The sequence below is a fragment of the Cuculus canorus genome, chromosome 5, assembly GCF_017976375.1.
Source record: "Cuculus canorus isolate bCucCan1 chromosome 5, bCucCan1.pri, whole genome shotgun sequence".
Taxonomy (NCBI): domain Eukaryota; kingdom Metazoa; phylum Chordata; class Aves; order Cuculiformes; family Cuculidae; genus Cuculus; species Cuculus canorus.
The window spans coordinates 40,595,304-40,615,791 of NC_071405.1; the positions used below are offsets into that span (position 1 = coordinate 40,595,304).

General features: G+C 40.4%; 1 protein-coding gene across 3 annotated transcripts; it reads left to right on the plus strand.

Annotated features, from left to right (window-relative positions):
- The first annotated feature begins 37 nt into the window (after positions 1-37).
- GTF2H1 (general transcription factor IIH subunit 1) lies at positions 38-20,124 on the plus strand. Of its 3 annotated transcripts, XM_054069163.1 has the most exons (16): positions 41-357; positions 2,501-2,725; positions 4,176-4,344; positions 6,131-6,323; positions 7,549-7,711; positions 9,346-9,439; positions 10,168-10,317; positions 11,452-11,531; positions 12,501-12,631; positions 13,633-13,720; positions 15,008-15,096; positions 15,589-15,706; positions 16,534-16,624; positions 18,035-18,150; positions 19,024-19,116; positions 19,705-20,124. In XM_054069163.1, exons 2-16 carry the CDS (start codon positions 2,723-2,725, stop codon positions 19,789-19,791), a joined length of 1,665 nt encoding a protein of 554 aa, XP_053925138.1. In that variant the 5' UTR covers positions 41-357; positions 2,501-2,722; the 3' UTR covers positions 19,792-20,124. The 3 variants fall into 3 exon arrangements, 2 of the variants coding, with proteins under 2 accessions (XP_053925138.1, XP_053925139.1); XR_008450254.1 differs by lacking the exon at positions 19,705-20,124 and having other exon boundaries at positions 38-357; positions 16,711-18,150; positions 19,024-19,056; XM_054069164.1 differs by lacking the exon at positions 2,501-2,725.
- The last annotated feature ends 364 nt before the right edge of the window (positions 20,125-20,488 follow it).

Genomic DNA, 20,488 nt, shown 5'->3' on the forward strand with positions numbered 1-20,488 from the left:
GGGGGTCGGAGGGGTTGGGGGTGCGGCGGCGCTGTTTACGGCCGCGTCGCTCCCCCCTCCGCCCGCTACTGTCATGGCGACGGGGGAGGAGCCGTCACGTGATGGGGCGCGGGCGGGAGGGGGAGCTGGGCTGTATCACGTGACCGCAGGGGCTGGGCTGCGCCGCCGCTCCCCTGTCACGTGAGGCGGGCTCCTGCTCCCGCCCCGCGGCTGGTTCCGGTCACGTGCCCACCCTCCGCCCGCCCCATGGCCCCGGCGGCGGCGGCCCGACCCCCGTAGCGCCCGGGCCCCTCCCGCGCAGCCCGCCGGCAGCAGCCAGTGCGCCGGCCTGGAGCAGGCCCCGCTACCGCCCGCTCGGTAAGGAGCCCAGTGGGGTTGAGGGGGCAGCGGCGCCGGGCATTCTCTGTGCGTGTGAGTGAGGGGCGGCGGGGCGCGGCCCGGCCCGGCGGGCCCCTTCCCAGAGGCGGAGGGGCAGCGCCTGGCGGAGGGCGCTCGGCGGCCTTGAGCCTCCGTGCCCACTCCTCGCTGGCAGGCTTTTAACGGTGGTGGCCTGGTGGGGCCGAGGGTGCCGCGAGAGAAGGGACCGAGGAAGGGGGGCGGCGGGGAGATGGCCGCGCTGCCCCGGTGTGACCGCCCTTGGCCATGGGCGACAAAGAGGTGTCCTTGCACCGCCTTCCCGGGCCATGGTCACCTCTGCTGGGAGCGGCAGTCGGGCAGGGCCCGCCCGTGCCCTGCCAGGGTCGTATGCCCCCGTACGGGGCTCTGGGGACCTTTTCGCCGCAGGCACAAATGCTGCACGTGGGGCTGGTGATGGGGATGGCAGAGGAAGGCCGCTCTGACCCTTAAGCGGGCTCAGGGGCTCAACCCGTGGATACTTTCAGCTCCCTGCCGCGCTCCCCAGTGTCCCAGCCAAACGGCACTTCTCGCACGGGGCTGTTCTGCTGAGCTGTGTTCCTCCGGCCGGCCCGGTGCTGCCCTGCGAGCCCCCGGCCCCACCCGGAGATCCCCGTTCCTGCATCCGAACCGCCGTGGCCCAGCTTGTGTGCTCGTGCCACCGCGGTTCGATCTGGGCCGTTAGCGCAGATATTCTGCCGTTCCTGCAGAGAGAGGAAACCTGGCAGCAAGGCCCGTATCAAATCTGTCAGAGCTCGCCTGCCAGCCCATACCTACCCTGATCAGGTCAGGATTATTAAAATATGTAAAGGTTTTCTTTCTTTCTGCTCAGAATTTCATGAAACCGCATAGGGGGGGCTGGAGTAAAATACTTGTAATGGAGAGCATTTGAAACAGGTATTATAGAAACAGAGAAGAGAGAAACATGCTTTTTAGTGGTTAGGAAGAGTCGCTGCATTAGAGGAAGGATAGCCATTGGAATTTGATGGTATTTCCGTTTTCCATACCTTCATTCCCACAGAGCTAGGCGCGAGAGGGATTATAGGTAGATACCCAAACAGGACCTTTTCTATTGTTTTATGTTAACTCTGAAGGTTCCTTATAGGCCTTGCCAGTTGTAAACTGCAGCTGAAATTAACATCCTCGAGGCAGGATTGATGACAGGGGGGTGTGTGTGTGCACGCGCCTGACCTTCCTGTTCTGGAAGATGCTTGAACTGGAGAAAGGTCTGTCTTCTGAAATTTGCAGCTGAACAACTCTAATGCTGCTTCTTTTAGTGGCAGATAAAATTGTCATGCAAATCTGTAAAATAAGAGTTTCTCTGTATGTATGTTGCAGTTGTTGCCCCTTTGAGCAGCAGTGTCATCATTCCACTGTACTGATTCCTAGAAGCTTCAGTTGTTAAATGTAGAGGTTGTCGGATTTGGACAGGCATGAATAAATAGATCCTTGATGGCTGTCACCTTTCTGCATAGTAAGCCTTAAGTGTCCAAAGAGAAAATAAAATGATGTGCTGCATGTGCTCAGCGAGGATGTAGCCTTCCGCCTTTGCAGTCAGTAGGAGACTATCCTTATGCTTTTCTAGCAGCTAGGCGAGATTTCTATTTTAGAATTTTTCCTGTACTTCTTGTAACAAGAAGCCATCTTGTTTTCATTAGTGAAAGATGCTACCTTTCCTAAATCCTGATTATTAATTTTTTTTTAATTCTTCCTCATGTGCTGTTCAAAAGACAGCTCAGTTTTTTTTTCCGTTTTGGGTAATGCTTACTGTGCTTGTGACTTGTATCATCCTACAGCCACAATAAATCACTGCATGAGAAAGGAAGCACAGTAATGACATAAATAAGAATAGCAGTGAGCTAGTGTGTTCACCCTCCCAGAAGACAGAATGAGCCACTTGTGGGATAATTGTGCGTTCACAGATTGTACACTGCAGGGTACTGTGTTAGAAGCACTGCTGTTTTAAAGGAGAAGTTACTGACCGCTGATTGTTGTCTTCTGTACTTGAAAGACTGGTTGTAGGTGGGTGAAGTAGCATGCTAAAAAAGCAAAGTGACTTGCATTAGTACGAGTCTGACTGTGGAAATGCTTTGCGTTTTCTTTCCAGTACAGGTTTGATTCCTTCACATTCTGTGGCTTTCTCTCTACTTTGTTGGATAATAATGACCTTAAAGGACTGTAAAGTAACAAAGGCAGAAGAAAAGTCAAAATCTTAGTCTGGCATATCTGAGGTTTCTAGTCTATTGGAGTCTGTGGCCATTTGCCTTTTTCCAAGTAAGCATAAGGTGCTGACAAGAGAGTACGAACCCGCAACAGGAAACTGCATAAAATGGTACTGTGAATAGCACTGAAAGAGAATAATGCTGCTGGGGAAACTGTAATGGATTATGCTAGGAAACGGTCCTGAAATCATGCCATGCAGTTTTCTTTGGGAGAGAAGTATTAGCAGGGCTGTTCTGAATGTGGCACAGCGTGTTCTAGTGGCTGCTGCAGCAGTGCTAATGTGAAATCCCACGTTCAGCTCAGCATTGCTGAAGTCTTTGGCAAAGCTTTGGATGACTGAAATGATGAAGGAGCAAAGCTTAGGTGCAGAGCCCTTTTGCCATTAAGTCTTTCCGTTTAGTATTTTACTTAACTCACTTGAGAGATGGGATTATAAGACCTGCTGAAAAGAATGCTATGCCACTATCCAGAGTGAAATATCCTGTGGTGTGTTTTTTAAAGCAAATTAAAAAAGTATGTGAAGGCTTAAAATTACTGTTTTGTGATGCCTACTAGTAGTGCAATAACTGATGCAGGTTGCTGTTGGAAGTCTGAAGCAGGCCCCAGCACTTAGGGGTATTCTAAAACACGTGGACTGAACATAGCATTTGAAAATGCTGTTTGGCATAATAGAAAAGTTTGTAATGTACGAAATAGAAAGTTGGACAGCCTAAACAGTTAAAGCAAACATACCAAAGATGTAATTTTTAGATAGGTGTACAACAGTATGTTAATAGAATCTAGTCGTACTTGCGGTGTCCTTAACCTCTTGAGAAATTTAAGGCTGTAGGGTGAGCCTGTAGAGAGGAATGGTAGTGACTGCTGGGGAGAAGAACACAGCAAGTATTAAAAGCCTTGTTGGTGTCAGACTGGTGACAAAATTACCATTGTTTTAAACTAGTTATAGCATTAGTGCCTTGGACTTCGGGGGAGAGGGATGGGAAACTGGGCAGCTGGAATCAAGTGTACAAAACATTGTTTAAGCCTCAGGTAGAATGTACCACAATAAGAACAGAAGTAAATGGGCTACCTTATCTTTAGCACGGGGAACTGAAAATTCATGATTTTTCACATACCTTGTATTCTTCCCTTTTCTGAAATGGCTTAATATTTGTCATTCACACTGAAGAAGGGAATTGTTGCCAAATGCCAGAGGAGATTTGCAATTTATGTCTTTGCTTATCTTCAGTATTCTTCTGAACTTGAAAATCCAGTTAATGAATATTAAACCAGGAAAATTTGGTTATCAGTTTAAATGTGAGATTTGCGGGTCTTTTATTGGAGCTCAAGTGGTATCAGCAACATAATTAGATGAATTCTTCAGTAACTGGCAGTATTATGTTTATATACTTGTCCTGATTGCACTGACAGAGTGGAGCATGTCCGTGTGGAATGTTTCAAAAATGATGTAGGCATTAACGAGTAAATATGGGTTGTAATACTTTGATATAGATGGGAATAGTGGAAGAGTTACAGCAAAAATAATTGTACTTATCAGCTCAACTGTATGTTTTTAATAGCTTCTCATAGCCACAATGGCAACATCATCTGAAGAAGTGTTACTGATAGTAAAGAAGGTACGTCAGAAGAAGCAGGATGGAGCTCTTTACCTTATGGCTGAAAGGATAGCATGGGCACCTGAAGGCAAAGACCGATTTACAGTCAGCCATATGTATGCAGACATAAAATGTAAGTGAACACCTTTCCTGTTACAGCTTCAGTAAGGAGTATTTCTATAAACATTTGAATACAACCCAAAGCTTATTTCCCAAAAACACTGGTAGGAAGGTTGCAAGGGCCTGGAGCTTTGACCAGGTTGTTTTGTGTAGCAGCAGAGCTCAGGACCATGTATCACCTGTTTATTAAGGATGTTACTAAAGAACTTGTACAGCCCTCAGTTGTTTAGTTATACTACATTTACTATAAACTTTTGATAAACTTCTGCAATAAATCGAACAGAAAAATAATCTATACCATACGCTTATGGAGAGAAGAGTGGGAGAAGGGTTGAAAGAGTGTAGGTTTCTAAGGGTCTTACACAGGAGCTATCTGGCATGTCACCTGTTAAACCATGCATCTAAAGCTGTTTCAATGTTGTCTAAAATGAACTTCACTGTTCTAATTTCGTCCAAGAGACCATAGTTTCAGAAGTGCTAGCTTCTGTAGTCGGGACTAACTGGTGATGTTCCAAATAAGCTTTTGCTGTTGCAGTAGCAGAATACTTGCAAGTCAAAACTGAATAGTAAATGTCTATAGCATGCTGCCTTTCTGGCTCCAATTAATGCTTATATTCCACGTTCTGTAATGCCAAAGAAGGAATAGAAAGAGAGTTATATGTGTCATTTGATAAAGGTTTAGTGATTATTTCTATTTAAAGTCACATACAATTACTGCAGTGTGATCAAAAGTATGTGTGGTAAATCAGAACTGATATGCTGTTTACTTAAACATGGATGCAATAAGGAGTTTAAAAGTTCTATTCACCTATAATAATCAACTTTGGAAAGGTTTTATTTAGCTATTTATTTACACTTAAGCTGCTTACATTTTGAGTATATACAGGTTTGGACATTGAAGTCTATTGGAGGATGGTCATTTGTCATCTAAAATAACAAAAAGCGGGAGTGGTATTTGTGAATTAGTGATTTAGAGGCGACATCTCGTTCCTGTCTCCCACTTGAACTGGAGAAAGGAGTAAGATTCAAAGTTAGGTTAGTGCCATTTGCAGTGCTACACAGAAGTGAGTAGCACAACAGTGCATAAATGTCGTTGGTCTGGCCTCTCTTCCCTCTGGTTAAGAGAAAGCAAGCATGAGTTAGCTTTTTCTTGTGAGTAATGAGAGTGTAGCAGCACCTTGGAGGCACTGGTGATTGACTTTGGGAGTACTAGTGGCTAAATGTGCTTACCACACCATTGGAAACAGCATACCTTTGCTGTCAACAGACATGCTGTTACCCCACCCTGCATCTGCTTTCTTACTACTTTTCTTCTGTGGGAACTGGTTCAGCTGGAAAAAGAAAAGGGGTTACTTTTCAATGGATCAACTCCTTGGTTTGGCTTGCTGCACAAACCCTAACACTCTACAAGAAAGGCAACAGGAAGAAATTGAAAGAGGGCATGAGGTTGTCACCTTTTACCAGCAGGATTGTGAAGTGTCCAGGTGATGACAATCTAATTGCAGGAGTTTTCTAATGGAGTATATGAGGAATGCAAAGATGAATCAGGGCTACTGAAGTATAGCAGTAGCTATAGGCTACTGGTGTCAGTGCCTTATGTTTTAGAGAGAACAAAGTGCAGGGCTCGGCTCATTTAATAGGAAAACTGTGTGTTCTGCTTTCGTGGCTGGAATTCACCCACAGAATGATGGTATTTAATTGGATGATGAGGATAACTGCTTATAAGCAAATACTCTAGAGAAGAGAGTTTCTTATATAAGCTTACTGTCTGTTGCTAATTAATACTCTGTGTAATCTAGGCCAGAAAATCAGTCCAGAAGGTAAAGCTAAAATTCAGCTTCAGCTAGTATTGCATGCAGGGGATACGACCAACTTTCACTTCTCCAATGAAAGCACAGCAGTGAAGGAGCGAGATGCAGTAAAGGATCTTCTTCAACAACTGTTGCCCAAGTTCAAGAGGAAAGCTAATAAAGAACTCGAGGAGAAGAACAGGTAAAGGGGAAGGAGTATTGAAGTATTTGGGGGGTTTAATTGTTTTTTTTCTTTTACCTAACTGTCGTATATTTCTGTTAACAGTTGTTATTGCGACATCATTAGTGATGTGGCATTTGCTTCCCTAGTAAAAATCTCTGCTTTGAATTTAGAGGCAGTTCTTCGAGACTTATGTAAGGGTAGCGTGTTGAGCCTGTACTTGCATTCTCAGTAACACCTTATTGAGGTGTAAAGGCAGCCAGCCTGGCTGCACCCAGTCTTTGTTACCCACGGCTATGAGATGAAGCACCCAGCTGTCAGTCTGTATCTTCAGTCTTCTTAAGTATCCATAAGAAAAGCTGCTTGATTTTTTTTATTATTTTTTCCCCAGAAGTTCTCACCTTCTTTGATCTGTGATTTTTTTTTTTCTTTCTTCCTTGCATAACCCCTTCCTCCCCAAATAATCTTTCCTGATGTTTTGTGTACTCAACTAAATTGCTAGGTATTTTCATTTCTCTCACTTGAGATGCAGTAGTTTATTTTGCATACAGGATGTTTATTCTAAAAAAATGCTTTGAGAAGACATTCAGGACCTAAGTCCTTTTCCCAAATGGACTTTTAAGATACACTTCCGTTCCTTTAAAGTATTTGTCTTAAACCAGTCTTTGTGGCCATCGAGCATAATTCTCTGCATCTCCTCAGATGAGTATCACTTCATTCTAGCATCTGCTATGAATTCTGTATCCACTAGCTTCTGTTTACAAAGACTGTTCTAGCTTTGAATGTCAGTAAGATAAAGCTAGATTCTTCAGAGCACAGGAACATTGCTTTACTGGGCAGATCAGATGTTTACAAGATTTCCCAGCAAAAAGGCAAGACCATTGTGCTGGAGTTCTGACATATCCAGGATTAGCTGGTTCCAGTACTGCAATGAGCACTAGGGTCTACAGCAGTGCATGCTGCTTTGGCACTACTACCATGCCAGTTTCTTTGTTACGTGCCTTATTATTCCTACTGTTTTCTAGCATTTAATGCTATTCCTTAAACATAATTTTAGTCCTTTCTTAAGCCTTTGGAGACAAATATATCTGTCAAGATTGTTTGTTTACACAATCTTGTTGAGAAATGCACAGCATTTTGAAAGAAAAGTTGATTTCTGTTCCTTTTGTGAATTCATGTTAGTTATGGAAATCCTAGTAATTTATTCTGCAGCATTTCAATTCTATTCAATACATTCTTTTACCAGAATGCTGCAAGAAGATCCTGTTTTGTTTCAGCTTTATAAAGACCTTGTTGTGAGCCAAGTAATCAGTGCTGAAGAATTCTGGGCCAACCGTTTAAGCCTGAATGCAGGGGATAATTCTGGAGCACCTAGTAAGCAGGATGTGGGCATCTCTGCAGCATTTCTGGTATGTTGAACTTCTAACTTAAAAGACTTGAGAGAAACAAATTGAGGAAAGCGAGAGTTCTGCTCATGTACTTTATTCCCGTATACATTAATGTTGTTCTTTCCTGGTTCCTCAACTTAACATCTCTCCATGTGCTAGGCTATTGCAACTGTAAAGGAGGGGGGAAAAAAGAGATTTTACACATAACTGCAGCCTCAAAATTTTGTCAATTTAAGGTGCTCATTTTCAGCTTTAAAGTGACAATATGCAGGTGGTGTTTATACTGCTGCTGTGCCTTCTATAAAAAGGAATAAGGGTGAACTTAGTCACTAGATTAGTGTATTTATTAACTCAGTAAGTTAAAAGAGTATCTGTTACAGCATTGACATGCATAAATGAAGCTGCTAAGACTTTGCCCACAAAAGTTTTATTCCCTCCCCCTTTTTTTAAACTAGTACTTGCTTTCAGCTACTTGAAGAACAACTTGTGCATCTGAAGGCTTGTTTTAACTCTCTTCCCCAGCTCTCATTTATGTTACCCATTTATAGAAAGCATACTTCAGTAATCTCAGTGCAATGTAAAAGTAATCTAGGTGTAATCTTCAGATTATTCTCACAGTGACACACTTCTGCTTGTGCAACAAAATTCATACAAATGACTTTCCTGCTGGAATCCCGCTTCCACCTTTGTAATTGCTGCACACACATCAGGGGTTTGGGAGGGAAAGAGTTGGAGGGAGTTGTTTTATGACTTAGCTGTTGTGCAGGTGTTTGATTTTTTTATTTTTTTTTTCCCTTAAGAAATCACCTGGTTCTTACATCTTAACATTAAAAAAACAAACAAACCTTCAAATCAAAAGCTTCCATAAAATAACTGGTTGTATTTGTATAAACTGCATTTATGAAGAAGAAAACTTGAGATATTTGTGTGTCCTAGTTCAAGTTAGAAGAACTGTGTGGCTCTGCTCAGAATGGGTGTTTATGTAGGAAGAAAGTGGTACAAAAAATAGAATTCAAGTGTACAAGAAAAGGAAGAAAAGGCAGCATGTGCAGTCACATGCTTTGTCCCGTTACTGAGAGTTGTATTGAGTGCTTGCTTGCTCCATAGTCCTAAAGAGATCACTGAGATCCAGCTTGAAAATTCTGTCTAAGGTTTACCCTCAGTTTTTAAATTCAGTGTTACTTAAAAATTACACTATGCTTCTAGTGTATAAGGAAATAGGGTGTAAGACCCATAAATCCTGTTTTGCCAATTCATCGTCATCACTGATTATTCATTAGCTGAACTGTTGAAAGAATAATAAATGATTAGGCATATGTGGTAAACATGCCTATTTTTACTTTGAAACATGTATTTATTAAAGTAAGCATACCTTCTTTTCACTAACAGAGTGGTCTTTGCATTTCATCTTTTAAAGCTTACAGTCTGCTTGTTGAATCAACCCTTTAGTGACAAGTATAATAAAATAATGTATAGTTTTTCATTTCTCATCCTAAAAATACCTATTTATGATCAAATATGCTATGAATTATTGGAGGAAGAAAATAATTTTATTTGCAACAGAATTTGATTACAAGATGCCAGTTTCTTTCCTTTTCCAGTTACAGAAGGACGTTCAGACATGATTATTTTTCCCTCTGTATGCTTTTTCTTAGGCTGATGTACGGCCTCAAACAGATGGCTGCAATGGTCTGAGGTACAATTTAACTTCAGATATCATTGAATCCATATTTCGAACATATCCTGCAGGTAAGAATAGAGTTTTAGAGTAGAGTTTTATGTAACAGTTACATTAATTTAAAATTTTTCCTGTCTTACTGTGGGAAGACTAGACTGTTAGTCTGAGCCTGAAAGTATGAAGGACATTATCTTCAATCTTCTAGATGATTTGCCTTGTTTGAGGAGACATGAGAAGAAGCATGTGTTAAAACATGCTTTTGAAATGAAAATTTTATTTTGTTAAATGAAAAAGATTTAACTTCTTTCATTGACCTTTTTTTCTTTTTTTTTAAAAAGAAATTGAGAGTCGATAATTGGCTCCCATGATACTCTCCTACTCAGCATTTCAATTAATTATTATTTTTCATGAAATCTCCTTGGGGGGAAAAGAATCTCATTTCCATCATTCCCCGGCACTGTACTGAACACTGACATTGGTTCATTTTGTCCCCAAGTTAAAAGGAATAGACCTATTCTGAAAACAACTAAAACTCTGGCAAATCAGACTTCTTGTGTGTGTGCAATTCAAATTAGAGTATTCAGACCACTGTTTTGTGAATTTCTTTTCCAGGCATTAGCTACCATTGCAAGACATAGGATCACCAGTTTGATAATGCTTAACTACTGCGTTCCCTTACGTTTAATTGGCATGAATGAAGGCAGCACTAGACAGAAAGCAAGGAAGCAAGCAAATACTAATGTAAAATACCATGTTAGGACTTGTAGAACAGTGTAATCATTATAGTTTTTGTTCACAGTAAAAATGAAATATGCAGAAAATGTTCCACATAACATGACTGAGAAGGAATTCTGGACACGATTTTTTCAGTCTCATTATTTCCATCGGGACAGGCTCAATACAGGCTCAAAAGACCTGTTTGCAGAATGTGCCAAAATGGATGAGAAAGGTAAGCTTTTTGACTTTATTTCTGCAGTAGGCTGCTACAGTCTCTGCTGTGTCAAAGCACAACACTCAAAGTGTATCTAGAAAACATAGCAGAGTTGAAGTCAAAAGTTTTTTCTGTCCGCTTACAGGGCATCTTGTTTGTTGAACTGTAGAGTGTAAGCTACAGATTTGCTGTTCTTAGTGTGTATGATAATGAGTGCATTTATTGAAATAAGTTAGCTTGTGGAAAGTGGTAGCACTAGAAGTACTCTTCATTACAACTCATTCAATGGTAAATCTGTGATAAATTCCCTAATAATATAGAATCATAGAATGGTTTGAGTTGGAAGGGACTTTAAAGAACATCTAGTTCCAACCTCCCTGATGTAGGCAGGGACACCTTCCATGAGATCAGGTTGATCAAAGCCTCATCCAATCGGGTCTTGAACACCTAATATACACTATCATGCTAGATTATTATGCTTTGCTATCAGTTACTGTGGAATAATTTTGCTTACCAAAGGCTTTGTTTTGTGGTGTGTGTGCAATTTACAACAGGTGTAGCTTTTGTTATAGATCAGTTTTTAGTAATAGACAGATATGGATCCTGTTTAAGATTTTTCAGAGGAATTGCTGTCCCTGTTCCATGTCAACCTTTTTAATATGAATTCCTAAAATATTAGCTGACTTAAATTTTTATTGAACTTTTGAGGTAGGTTTGTGATGATAGAGAAATGCGGAGAGTCGAGATCACTTAACACCGTTCCTTAATATGTTTTGACTCATCAAAGCATTCTATTAGGAATCCACAACCCTTCACAAGTAAAGGCTGTCACCAGATAGGAATTCTGCCCAAGCCAGGGCTGAAATTAGAAGAAACACAGAATTAAGGCTTTTCAATTCCCACTAACACAATGTAACTGCATCGTCAAGTTTGTGGTGTTTATTTATCAAACAGTATACAATGATGTATAGAAGTTGATAAAAATGGCACTAATTAGTAGGAATAGCTTTTACAATGACTTCTCAAGTTTATTGCTCATTTTAAATGAAACTTTGAAAAAGGTTGGAAGTAAACATAATGTAATAATCCCACAATTATTTCTGTTTCTTTAGGTACAGTTTTTCATGGGGTTTTTTTGTTTATTTCATACAGGGTTAAAAGCAATGGTGTCTCAAGGAGTAAAAAACCCTCTGATAGATTTAACAGCTTTGGAAGATAAATCATTAGATGAAGTAAGTAGATGGCAAAAAAAAAATAATCCAAAAGAGGAAAAAGTCTTTGCTTTCATTCTCACTTTGAACATTGCTACTTGTTTAGTTGAGCTTTATTTTAAGGATGCTTTATACAGTTTTCGCTGCTTAGCTTTAAATATGGTGTTTTGCTAAAAATATGAGTAACTTGAACTATTAACTACCTCCAAGTACAAATTAAAACAATTGTTGTAAACGGTGTACCATAATGTGAAATAACTTAAAGGTGCACTTTACTAAAGTAGGTTTAACTTTAACTTTAGAGCTGTGATTAATGGTGCTGCATTTCTAAGTCATTTTTTGGTTGTTAAAAGAATTGTACAAAGCTACCAGTTTGAAACCAGGCTAGGGATTTATGATAGGTGTATTTGAAGTGCTTCACAAACTGCCCTAGTTTTCCTTTGAGGCTGGTTAACTGCAACCATGAAACTGAGCATGGGTTCAAGTGAGCTGCCTTCAGCTGCCTGGTTACTGGGGAAAACTGCCAACATGAAGATTTGAGGTTTTTTGAATTCCTAGTGATATCACATCCTCCAGATGGGTGTCATTTAGCCTGCGGGCTGCTAGTGACCCACGAGGTGTTAAAAAGAGATCAGTGAAACAATTGCTAGCTCTTACTTGCCATTAATGCCTGTCTGTTTCTTAGAGGTGATCCCTAAATGTTTTTTTTTTAAGCTAATTCTGTTTCTGCGTATCACAGATAATGGTCTTATGAAACTATCTATTTATCAATTTTTTCCTTCTCTCAGACACCTCTAAACTGCCAGGTGTTAGCAGAATAAAATATAAAATGACAGTGGGGGGAAGGTAGGAAAATATTGCTTTGAGTGATTATGCAGTATCATGCCATAAAGTGCACAGAAGGTGGCTTGTAGGTTTCTTGATTCAGTGGAAAATGGGGAATTGTCCTGGTTTTAGGGCAGAAGGTAGCTAATGCTGTTCTCTTTTTAGGGCTTTGGTGTTGCTTCTGTGGCCTCTACATCAAATGCCTCAAAATCCACTAGAGAAAGTAGCAATGCTGCCATTATAAAACGCTTTAATCATCATAGTGCCATGGTCCTTGCAGCTGGCCTCAGAAAACAGTAAGTTTCAATGTTGCGTAAAAACTTCTTTGTTACAAATTTTGAGGAATTTCCAAAACAAGAAGACACTTTCAATTGCTCATCCAACCTTTTCTTTTAAATTTTATTAACTGTATTTTGCTCTAGAAATGAAAATGCCTTTAGTTTCCATTTTACTTAAGAGTTCTTCAGAGCTGTCTGCGATGATAAATGCTATTTTTAGCTGAGTTGCTATCATATAAGCAGATTAAAAAGGAAAATATGTTTCTGCTGCAGTCCTTTAGCCCTGCTGAAGGCTGTAAGAGGAGTATTCCGTTTGCTGTGTGGTCTGGTGCAGGGAGTTCCTATTGCTTGCCTTCCAGGAGCAGGTCTGCTGGGGCTTTCTGTAGTGGGTGCATGGATGTAAGTAAATGAGGAAGCTAAATGAGGCATGAAATATGTTTGAAGTCTGCTTTACATCTGGTTTATAGACAACCAGTCTACCCAAATCCTACAGATTTTACCTGTGAGAGATCTTAATTAAATACTTTCTCCCTCATATTCTTCTGTCTTGTGCATATTGAACTGCGGACCTTAAACGATCTCTTGTGGGTAAAGCGTGTTTCTGTTTCTCGGTTCAGAAGAAGACAAAACAATAGCTATCACTCTGCAGCAGTAGTACCTCAGTGCTTCCATAGCTATGCTAATACCTGGTTGGCATAAATTGGTATGCGAAGTTTCTAATTTAAGAGTGATTTTGTTGTATCCCACTTGCATTGTGAGCTCACTACTGTTTCCAAAGAGAGGGAGAAGCATGCTCCTCTGATGTTGAATTTCTCCCTTGACGAACAGGTTTATTTCAGGAGTTGGTTCCTTTGATCTAGATCTACTTCTAGATATAGAGACATAAGGGGGAAAAAAAGTTGATACACAGTATGTGAACATGCATATAAAATTTTTGAAACAGATGTATTTACTTGTCTCTAGCTTGTATCGTAAGTATCCTGTGAGGTGAATTCTTAATGCTGTTTCTCTATTTTAAGAGAAGCACAAAATGACCATTACAGTGAGACCAGCAGTACGGATGGAAACTCCAGGGATTCAGATTTCTTTCAACCACCAATGAAAAAGGTATAAAGTTAGCTGACGCAATTCTAATTGAATGGAACTGGAAGCTCTGTCTCTTGAAAGATTGCTGAAGGTTCCTTACTTGTTTGTGATGCATCTAAAGTGATACTTACGTAGCTTGTCTTAGAAGTATATTGAATAACAACCTGAGGGCCTGTAAGAAGCTTTCTGCCTCTGTTAGTAAACACAAATAAATTACACTTCAAAGTGTTCTTCTAGTTATCTCTTCAGTAATGCCCAATGGAAGTAAGACATTTTCAGTGTGCTGCTGATTGGACCCAGAAATCTGGTTCTTTCAGTGAAGTTCTACTTTTGTTGTGTGTTGTACCCCCTGCTACTTTTTTTCCAGGTGTCTGAAAACTTGTAGAGAACATCCCTCTGAAAGGGATATTGGTGTTCAAACACCAGCATTAACCTGTCAAGTGTATCATTTGTAGATGGGATGATTAAACTGGCACATGGCAGCCTTTATCTTAAGGTCGGAGGCTGAAGTGAGATTAAACTGAAAGTGCGGTTATGCCTGGTGTACTTAAGTACAGGACAACAGCCTGCTGTAGACTAAACATAGCAGCTGAAAGAAGTAGAAAAGAGTACTGCATTTGCTATTAAACTGAACTGAATACTCTTGTTAACAGCCTAAATAGAAAATGCCAAGGGCACTCAAACCCAGCATATATTGTGAGAAAAGGTTGTGGAAGACGTGTTAAATGTCAAGGTAGTCAACAGCTTTGACTTTTGTGAAAGCTGCTGTTTTTACTGGAGAGTAAACCATATACCAGAACTGCAATAAATGTGATAGGAGTAGAAGAGTAGTATGAGAGTAGGAGACTTCAAAAGTAGTTTTCTCATTGTACAAATCTGATATCACTGTGCTGTTACCTCTCACCACTAATGCTCTAGCTCTACCAGCACCAAAGAGCTTGGGTAACTGTTATGGTTTTAGTCTTACACTCTTGTATGCCAGCCATTAAATCTCTACTATTTCTGCTAACGTGGAGGTAAAGGGATGTAAATAGAGCATAAAGAATGATCTCTGTATAGCAGAACACATTTTGGAAGTGGCAGGGACTGCAGGTTTTGACCAGAATCTGCAGAAAAAGTAGTAGTCCCAAGGCTTTTGAATTGCACACCTCAAACAATACTGAGCTCCCTCTGGAGGGTAGACATGAACTATTCCACACTTTAATTTTCTTTAAGGTTTTAGTAACTCTTCGGCACTGGGAAAAAAGCTCTAGAAGCATCAAATTGTGTCCTTGACAATAATCTATGTAATTGTTTGGCTTATTTTAGGTGAAACTCCAGGAGTCCATTGAATATGAAGATTTAGCAAAGAATAATAGCATTAAAACTATTGCACTAAACTTAAAGAAGTCTGATAGGTAAGTTAACAAAATATGCACATCTATTTCAGCATGTTTAGTCATCAGTCTGTCATCAGAGCCCGCACAGAATCAGCTGAACCACAGGTGTAATTTCAGAAAATAAATCATACCACAGGAAAGAGAATGGTTCCAAATGTGTACCTACCTTAATTTAGCTTAGTTTCAGCCGAAAGTGGTGTGAATGCCTCCATTCTAGTGATAGTCCCAGAATGAGGTGGCACTGATAGCTTTTCATTAGCAAAAAGATTAGCTTGCAGATTCAACAGTAGAAGCTCCTCTCTTATTTTGCTGCCCTTCCATCTCAAACCCAGCCTCTTCCCATGCAGCAATGTATTTCACTTTGTCAGTAATTAAGATTTAGATCTCAGCATCAACAGTTGCAAAGCATCTGAAATTGGAAACACTTTAACAACTGTCCACTGAATTTGTCCTCTGTTTTACCAGCACTCCTATTAATATACTTTTCTCTTTCCTTTTTTTACCTCACAGGTATTATCATGGTCCAACTCCAATTCAATCACAGCAATATGCAACCAGTCAGGATATAATTAATTCTTTTCATAGTATTAGGCAAGAAATGGAAGCATATGTACCCAAACTAACTCAGGTATGGAAGAATACTCGGAAAAAATCCCTTCTTGATATCGGTATCTTGCTATCTATATAATTTTGTCTCATATCTACTGGAGTTTTAATTTTTCAGGGTAAACTTCATTATCTCTAATAGCTTTTATTATTCAATTTATTTTTCAACCTTACATGATGAGTTACTGTGTTTAAAACCTAAACAACAGGAAGCTGAGTCATTGCTAATATTCAGAGTTACACTCTTGAGGAAATGGTAAAGTTATAAAGTAGTAGAGCAGGGCAGTTATGCAACATGAAACAAAGGCCAATATTATTGATCCCACCCCTGAAATTTGGGATGTAGTGGTCTTAGGAGGTAAGCAAGTTTATAGCTGAACAGGTATTTCACTCCTAAATGCGCTTAGTTAGGTTGTAGAACTCGCTGTGGGCTGCACAGAAGCGCTGTCCTGGCAACTGGAGGGCAGCATAGCCATGTAGCCAGTCTCTCCAGACAGTATCTGAACTTCTGCTGTTAGTGAATCTAGATTTGGCCCTAAATAAAGCAGTCACAGCTGTGAACGTGTCACATTTCTGTATAGTCATTCCCGTCTCTGTAGCTGCAGAGCCAGTTCATGTGCAAAGGTAAAGAAAAGAGGGGTTTGTCCATAATTAATTGAGAGCTTTCACTGATAATAAGAGCCACAGTGCTTAAAGGCACTGTCTCGTTCAGGAGAAGTGCAGACTCTTCATCAGAATTCCCATTGTATCTACTCTAGTGTATCTTTGCTATTGGAGTGAAAATACAGATTATTTTACAAAGGTTTTGTTGGAAAAGTGATCTGACGTAATTTTTCCCTCTCCCTCCAGGTTCTTTCAAGTGGTGATGCTACTAGCACTATTGCGGTCCTGTCACCCGGAGGAGCACTTATGCAGGGTGGAACACAGCAAGCCATAAACCGTAAGGATTTAAGAGTTATAATACTTTAATCGTATCTTATTGTATTATACAGCAGCACCTGGCTTGCTGTTTCATCTCTCTCTCAGAGTATGTTACAGTGATGAAGGAAATTATGGAAAAGCATAGCTGGAGTAATACTGAGTTGCAGTGACAAAAGAAAAGCAACAACCCAGCCACACAATGCAGGTGGTAGTGGCTACACCAGTGCTGAGGCAAGTGGATGAGAGAAGATTTTACAGAGCAAGTGATGAAGGGTGCACTTGATACCAAGTCCTCTTACAAATAACGGGGTTTGCTTATTCAACATTTCCATTTTCAGACTTTGTTTCTGTATTTTAGAAAATAAAGGCATATCCGGGAAAGGAGGTGGGGTCTAGATCATTGTCTGGAACTGGGGTTTTTGCAGCTTGCATTTGAGATCTGCAGCTTGCTGTGAAAAATGACAGCTTTCTCGGAGACTGTAAGGGCAAAAGAGACAACCCCTTCTCACATCTCTATTAAACCACACCTTTCCCTGTTGTCATGTTCCTGCCAGTTTGAATTCCTTTCCCTTTTGTCTCACAGCCAATGAATCCCTGTTCTCACAAGGCAGAGTTTATAACAGTTTTCCAGTTTAACTTGTGTTACTTGGTCTGAAGAGCAGCAGAAACTAATTCAGACAGCTGAAAAAGCAAGTATGAGTTCTTTGTGGTACTGAAAGAAAAGGAGTCAGCAATCAGTAGTGAGGCTTTCTTACCCATCCCAGTTGACATACTGGGTATTACACTGCACTTCTTTTCTTTTTTTTTCTTTCTTAAAACAGTATCATCCTGGAGTTTGCTGTTCACTGTTCAGTTCACTGTGCTCCTGTCAACTTCATTACTGCTTGCATATTTTTTCTTTGTTTTCTTCCAATTGTGGTTCCTTCCGTGGTCTTGAACCCTGTCATGCTTTAAGAGTATCTGGGATACAGTTCCTTATTCCTGGCTGGATTTTTCATCTTCCTCATGCTGTGACCATATTCTCATTGCCAATTTAAGAGAGAGGGGGAAGCTTGCAGTATCCACCACATAGCCTTTAGCACTGTGCTGCAAGGAGAACAGGGTGCTGGACCCAGAAGCGGTACTGCCACACTGTTAGAACAATACAATTATGCTGCTTCTAATCCTGAATTAAGTTTGGTGTCCATTCTTTGCCTGGCATAGGTCCTTGTGTATCGCCCTCCAAGTGTATCGCCATAAATAGCAGCTGACCTGTTCTAATACTTCTGATAGTCCTACTTCAGGTGTGAGGCACACCAGTGTTCCTCCCAGCCAACCTTGATGTGATTCTGGTAGATATGTATGTTGCTAAACTCCTTCACTAGCCTTACATTCGCATTTTTTGTATTACAGTTTTGCATGATGTGACAAAATATTTTTCCCATTGCAGAGATGGTGCCAAATGACGTTCAGTCTGAACTAAAACACTTGTACGTGGCAGTAGGGGAACTGCTACGACACTTCTGGTCCTGCTTTCCTGTTAACACGCCATTCCTAGAAGAAAAGGTAAGGGAGAGCTTCTGAGCGTGGTCCTGGTTATGATGTGGCCAGATCATGGTCTAGACTGACTGTCATTAACTTGAAGTATAGAACTAGTGCACGTGCCTTAAGTCAGTGCAGCACATACTCATCCCTAGAATTGAAGATCACAAAACAATGCAAAACACTACTTTTTCAGCAATACTGCTGATTCTGCTGCTTAAAATCACCCTTGTCCCTTCATGCCCATTATCCCCCTGCTGTAAGCTAGCTTCAAACAGAATGGTCAGCTATATTTCAGCTGCAGATTTCTCATTGCCAGTTTAAACACACAAATTGAAGCTGTCCTTCGCAACTCTAAAACATAACCTCTGCAGCTAAAAGAAAGTTTTCCTCCTTCTGTCCAGTGCAAAAATCACTCAATCATAGCTTCAGAACATAACTGCTTGTTAGAACTAAGTTGCCTTCAAGAAGAGATGTCTCTCTATGACTGGGTATATGATTGTAACTATTTTTCTATCCGTACCGTTTCTTCTGACCTCACCTGGATCACAAAGAGAAAAATCTGCCTTCAGCTGTGTTGGATTTTCTGCTGCAAAATGTGACCTGAAAATCCATACTTAAAAGAAAGATACTTTTATGAATATCTTATCTATAGTATTTACTGACAAGTGATAATGATCACGGTGGCACACTGCCCTTTCCATCATACTGCACTTTCCTCAAAAATAAACATGCATTCAAGAATTGTTAGACACTGATACTTGAATAACATTTCTTCCTCAAGCAATACATACTTAGAGTAGCCCCTGGAATGGGGTTTTTGAAAGAGAACAGGTTGTTAATGGAAATGAAACTTATGTGCAACTGATTATAATATTGCTTTCTGTCTCCTCTCAGGTTGTGAAAATGAGGAGCAACTTGGAAAGATTTCAGGTTACAAAGCTCTGCCCATTCCAGGAAAAGATTCGGAGACAGTATTTAAGCACAAATGTAAGGGGAAAATACTCTCTAATTACATGGGTGCATATTAATAATCTGAATTGTAACAGTTGGAGGGTGGTAGCTTTGTTACTTCTTGTCCTTGGGCATTAAGTTTTCTGTTAACCAGGAAATAGGCTGAGTGAAATGGGGTGCACACTTAAGCATGTGTTCTCTCCCTGTGTAACTGGCTGAGTAATGCCAGAAACTGTCAAGAACTATAATTTGAAATTACGTGAGTGAGACTACAGAAAGGGGAAGTCATATTTCATTTTTCACTTCTATTGTGAAGTAGAACTTCAGCAGCTTTGAAACTGTCTCACACCATGTTAGACTTGAAGTGGTCACAGGCTAAATACTAGAACACAATCGGTTATCACTTCCCTGTGACTTTCTTAGTTTAGCAGCTCTCTGAACTGCTCCTTCTACAGATGCTTTGCAATAGAACCTTGAGGTCCTTTCTCTCTCCATCTGGTGTACCTCTTAAATTTTATTGAGATTACTCTTAGTGAGTAAAAGGAAGAATCCAGTTAAGTGGGAGGGGAGGGAGTCTGTTTTCCAGTAGCTGGGACATTTTTTTTCCCCCTCTTAATGTTTCAGTTGATAAGTCATATAGAAGAGATGCTGCAGACGGCCTACAATAAGTTCCACACATGGCAGTCCCGGCGTATGCTGAAGAAGACGTGAAAATGCATGCTGTACAGGTTTGAGAGCAAAATCTGCAATAGGTATAGGAGTACAACCTAGCATTTGTGCAGATCTTATAGTTGTTGCAGGAAGACCTGCGAGCTGTGGACTTCTGGAAATGATGCTATCAGAACTTGCACATTTTTGAAAAAGAACTGAGATTAAACTTGAAAACTAGGGAGAAAAAAAAAAAGGAAGAACCAAAACAGAAGAGCTGAGGCGCAAAAATATTTAAAAGACACTGTTTACTGCAGTTACTCAGGAACTGCTTTTGATTTGCATAAAGAGCTGCTTTCAGAAATAAAAAATTTAAAGAAGGTTGTATTAATAAAATCTGTTTTTCTGTCTAATTTTTTTTTTAAGAAGTGTATGGCACAGGGTAGAACTCAAAAGTTTTTCCTTTACTGGATGCTGACATTTTATCAAATTCTGTTTGTACTTTCTGCAACAGTTTAAACAATGATAGTTTAAAATACAGCTGAGACTGTTTTTGCTTCAGACAGCTGGGAGACTAGCTGTCAGAAGACAAGCTTCTGCCATATGTTTCCCCACCAGCTGGAAGCAAGAAGCATTGCACTGAAAGCTGTTGATGGTCTGGGGTCCCTAGAGGCACATGGGGGCAAAGTTTTGTCTGAAGTCTTGTATTTTTATGCAGAATTTTTTCAGCCATCAGTTTTGCATCTTTTCCTTTGAGTGC

What these genes read in the sequence shown, in the direction of transcription:
- GTF2H1 (XM_054069163.1), top strand. An exon ending in AACTTAAAGAAGTCTGATAG is followed by an intron (nt 15,097 to 15,588) that starts GTAAGTTAACAA and finishes TTTACCTCACAG; the next exon opens with GTATTATCATGGTCCAACTC. An exon ending in AACACAGCAAGCCATAAACC is followed by an intron (nt 16,625 to 18,034) that starts GTAAGGATTTAA and finishes TTCCCATTGCAG; the next exon opens with AGATGGTGCCAAATGACGTT.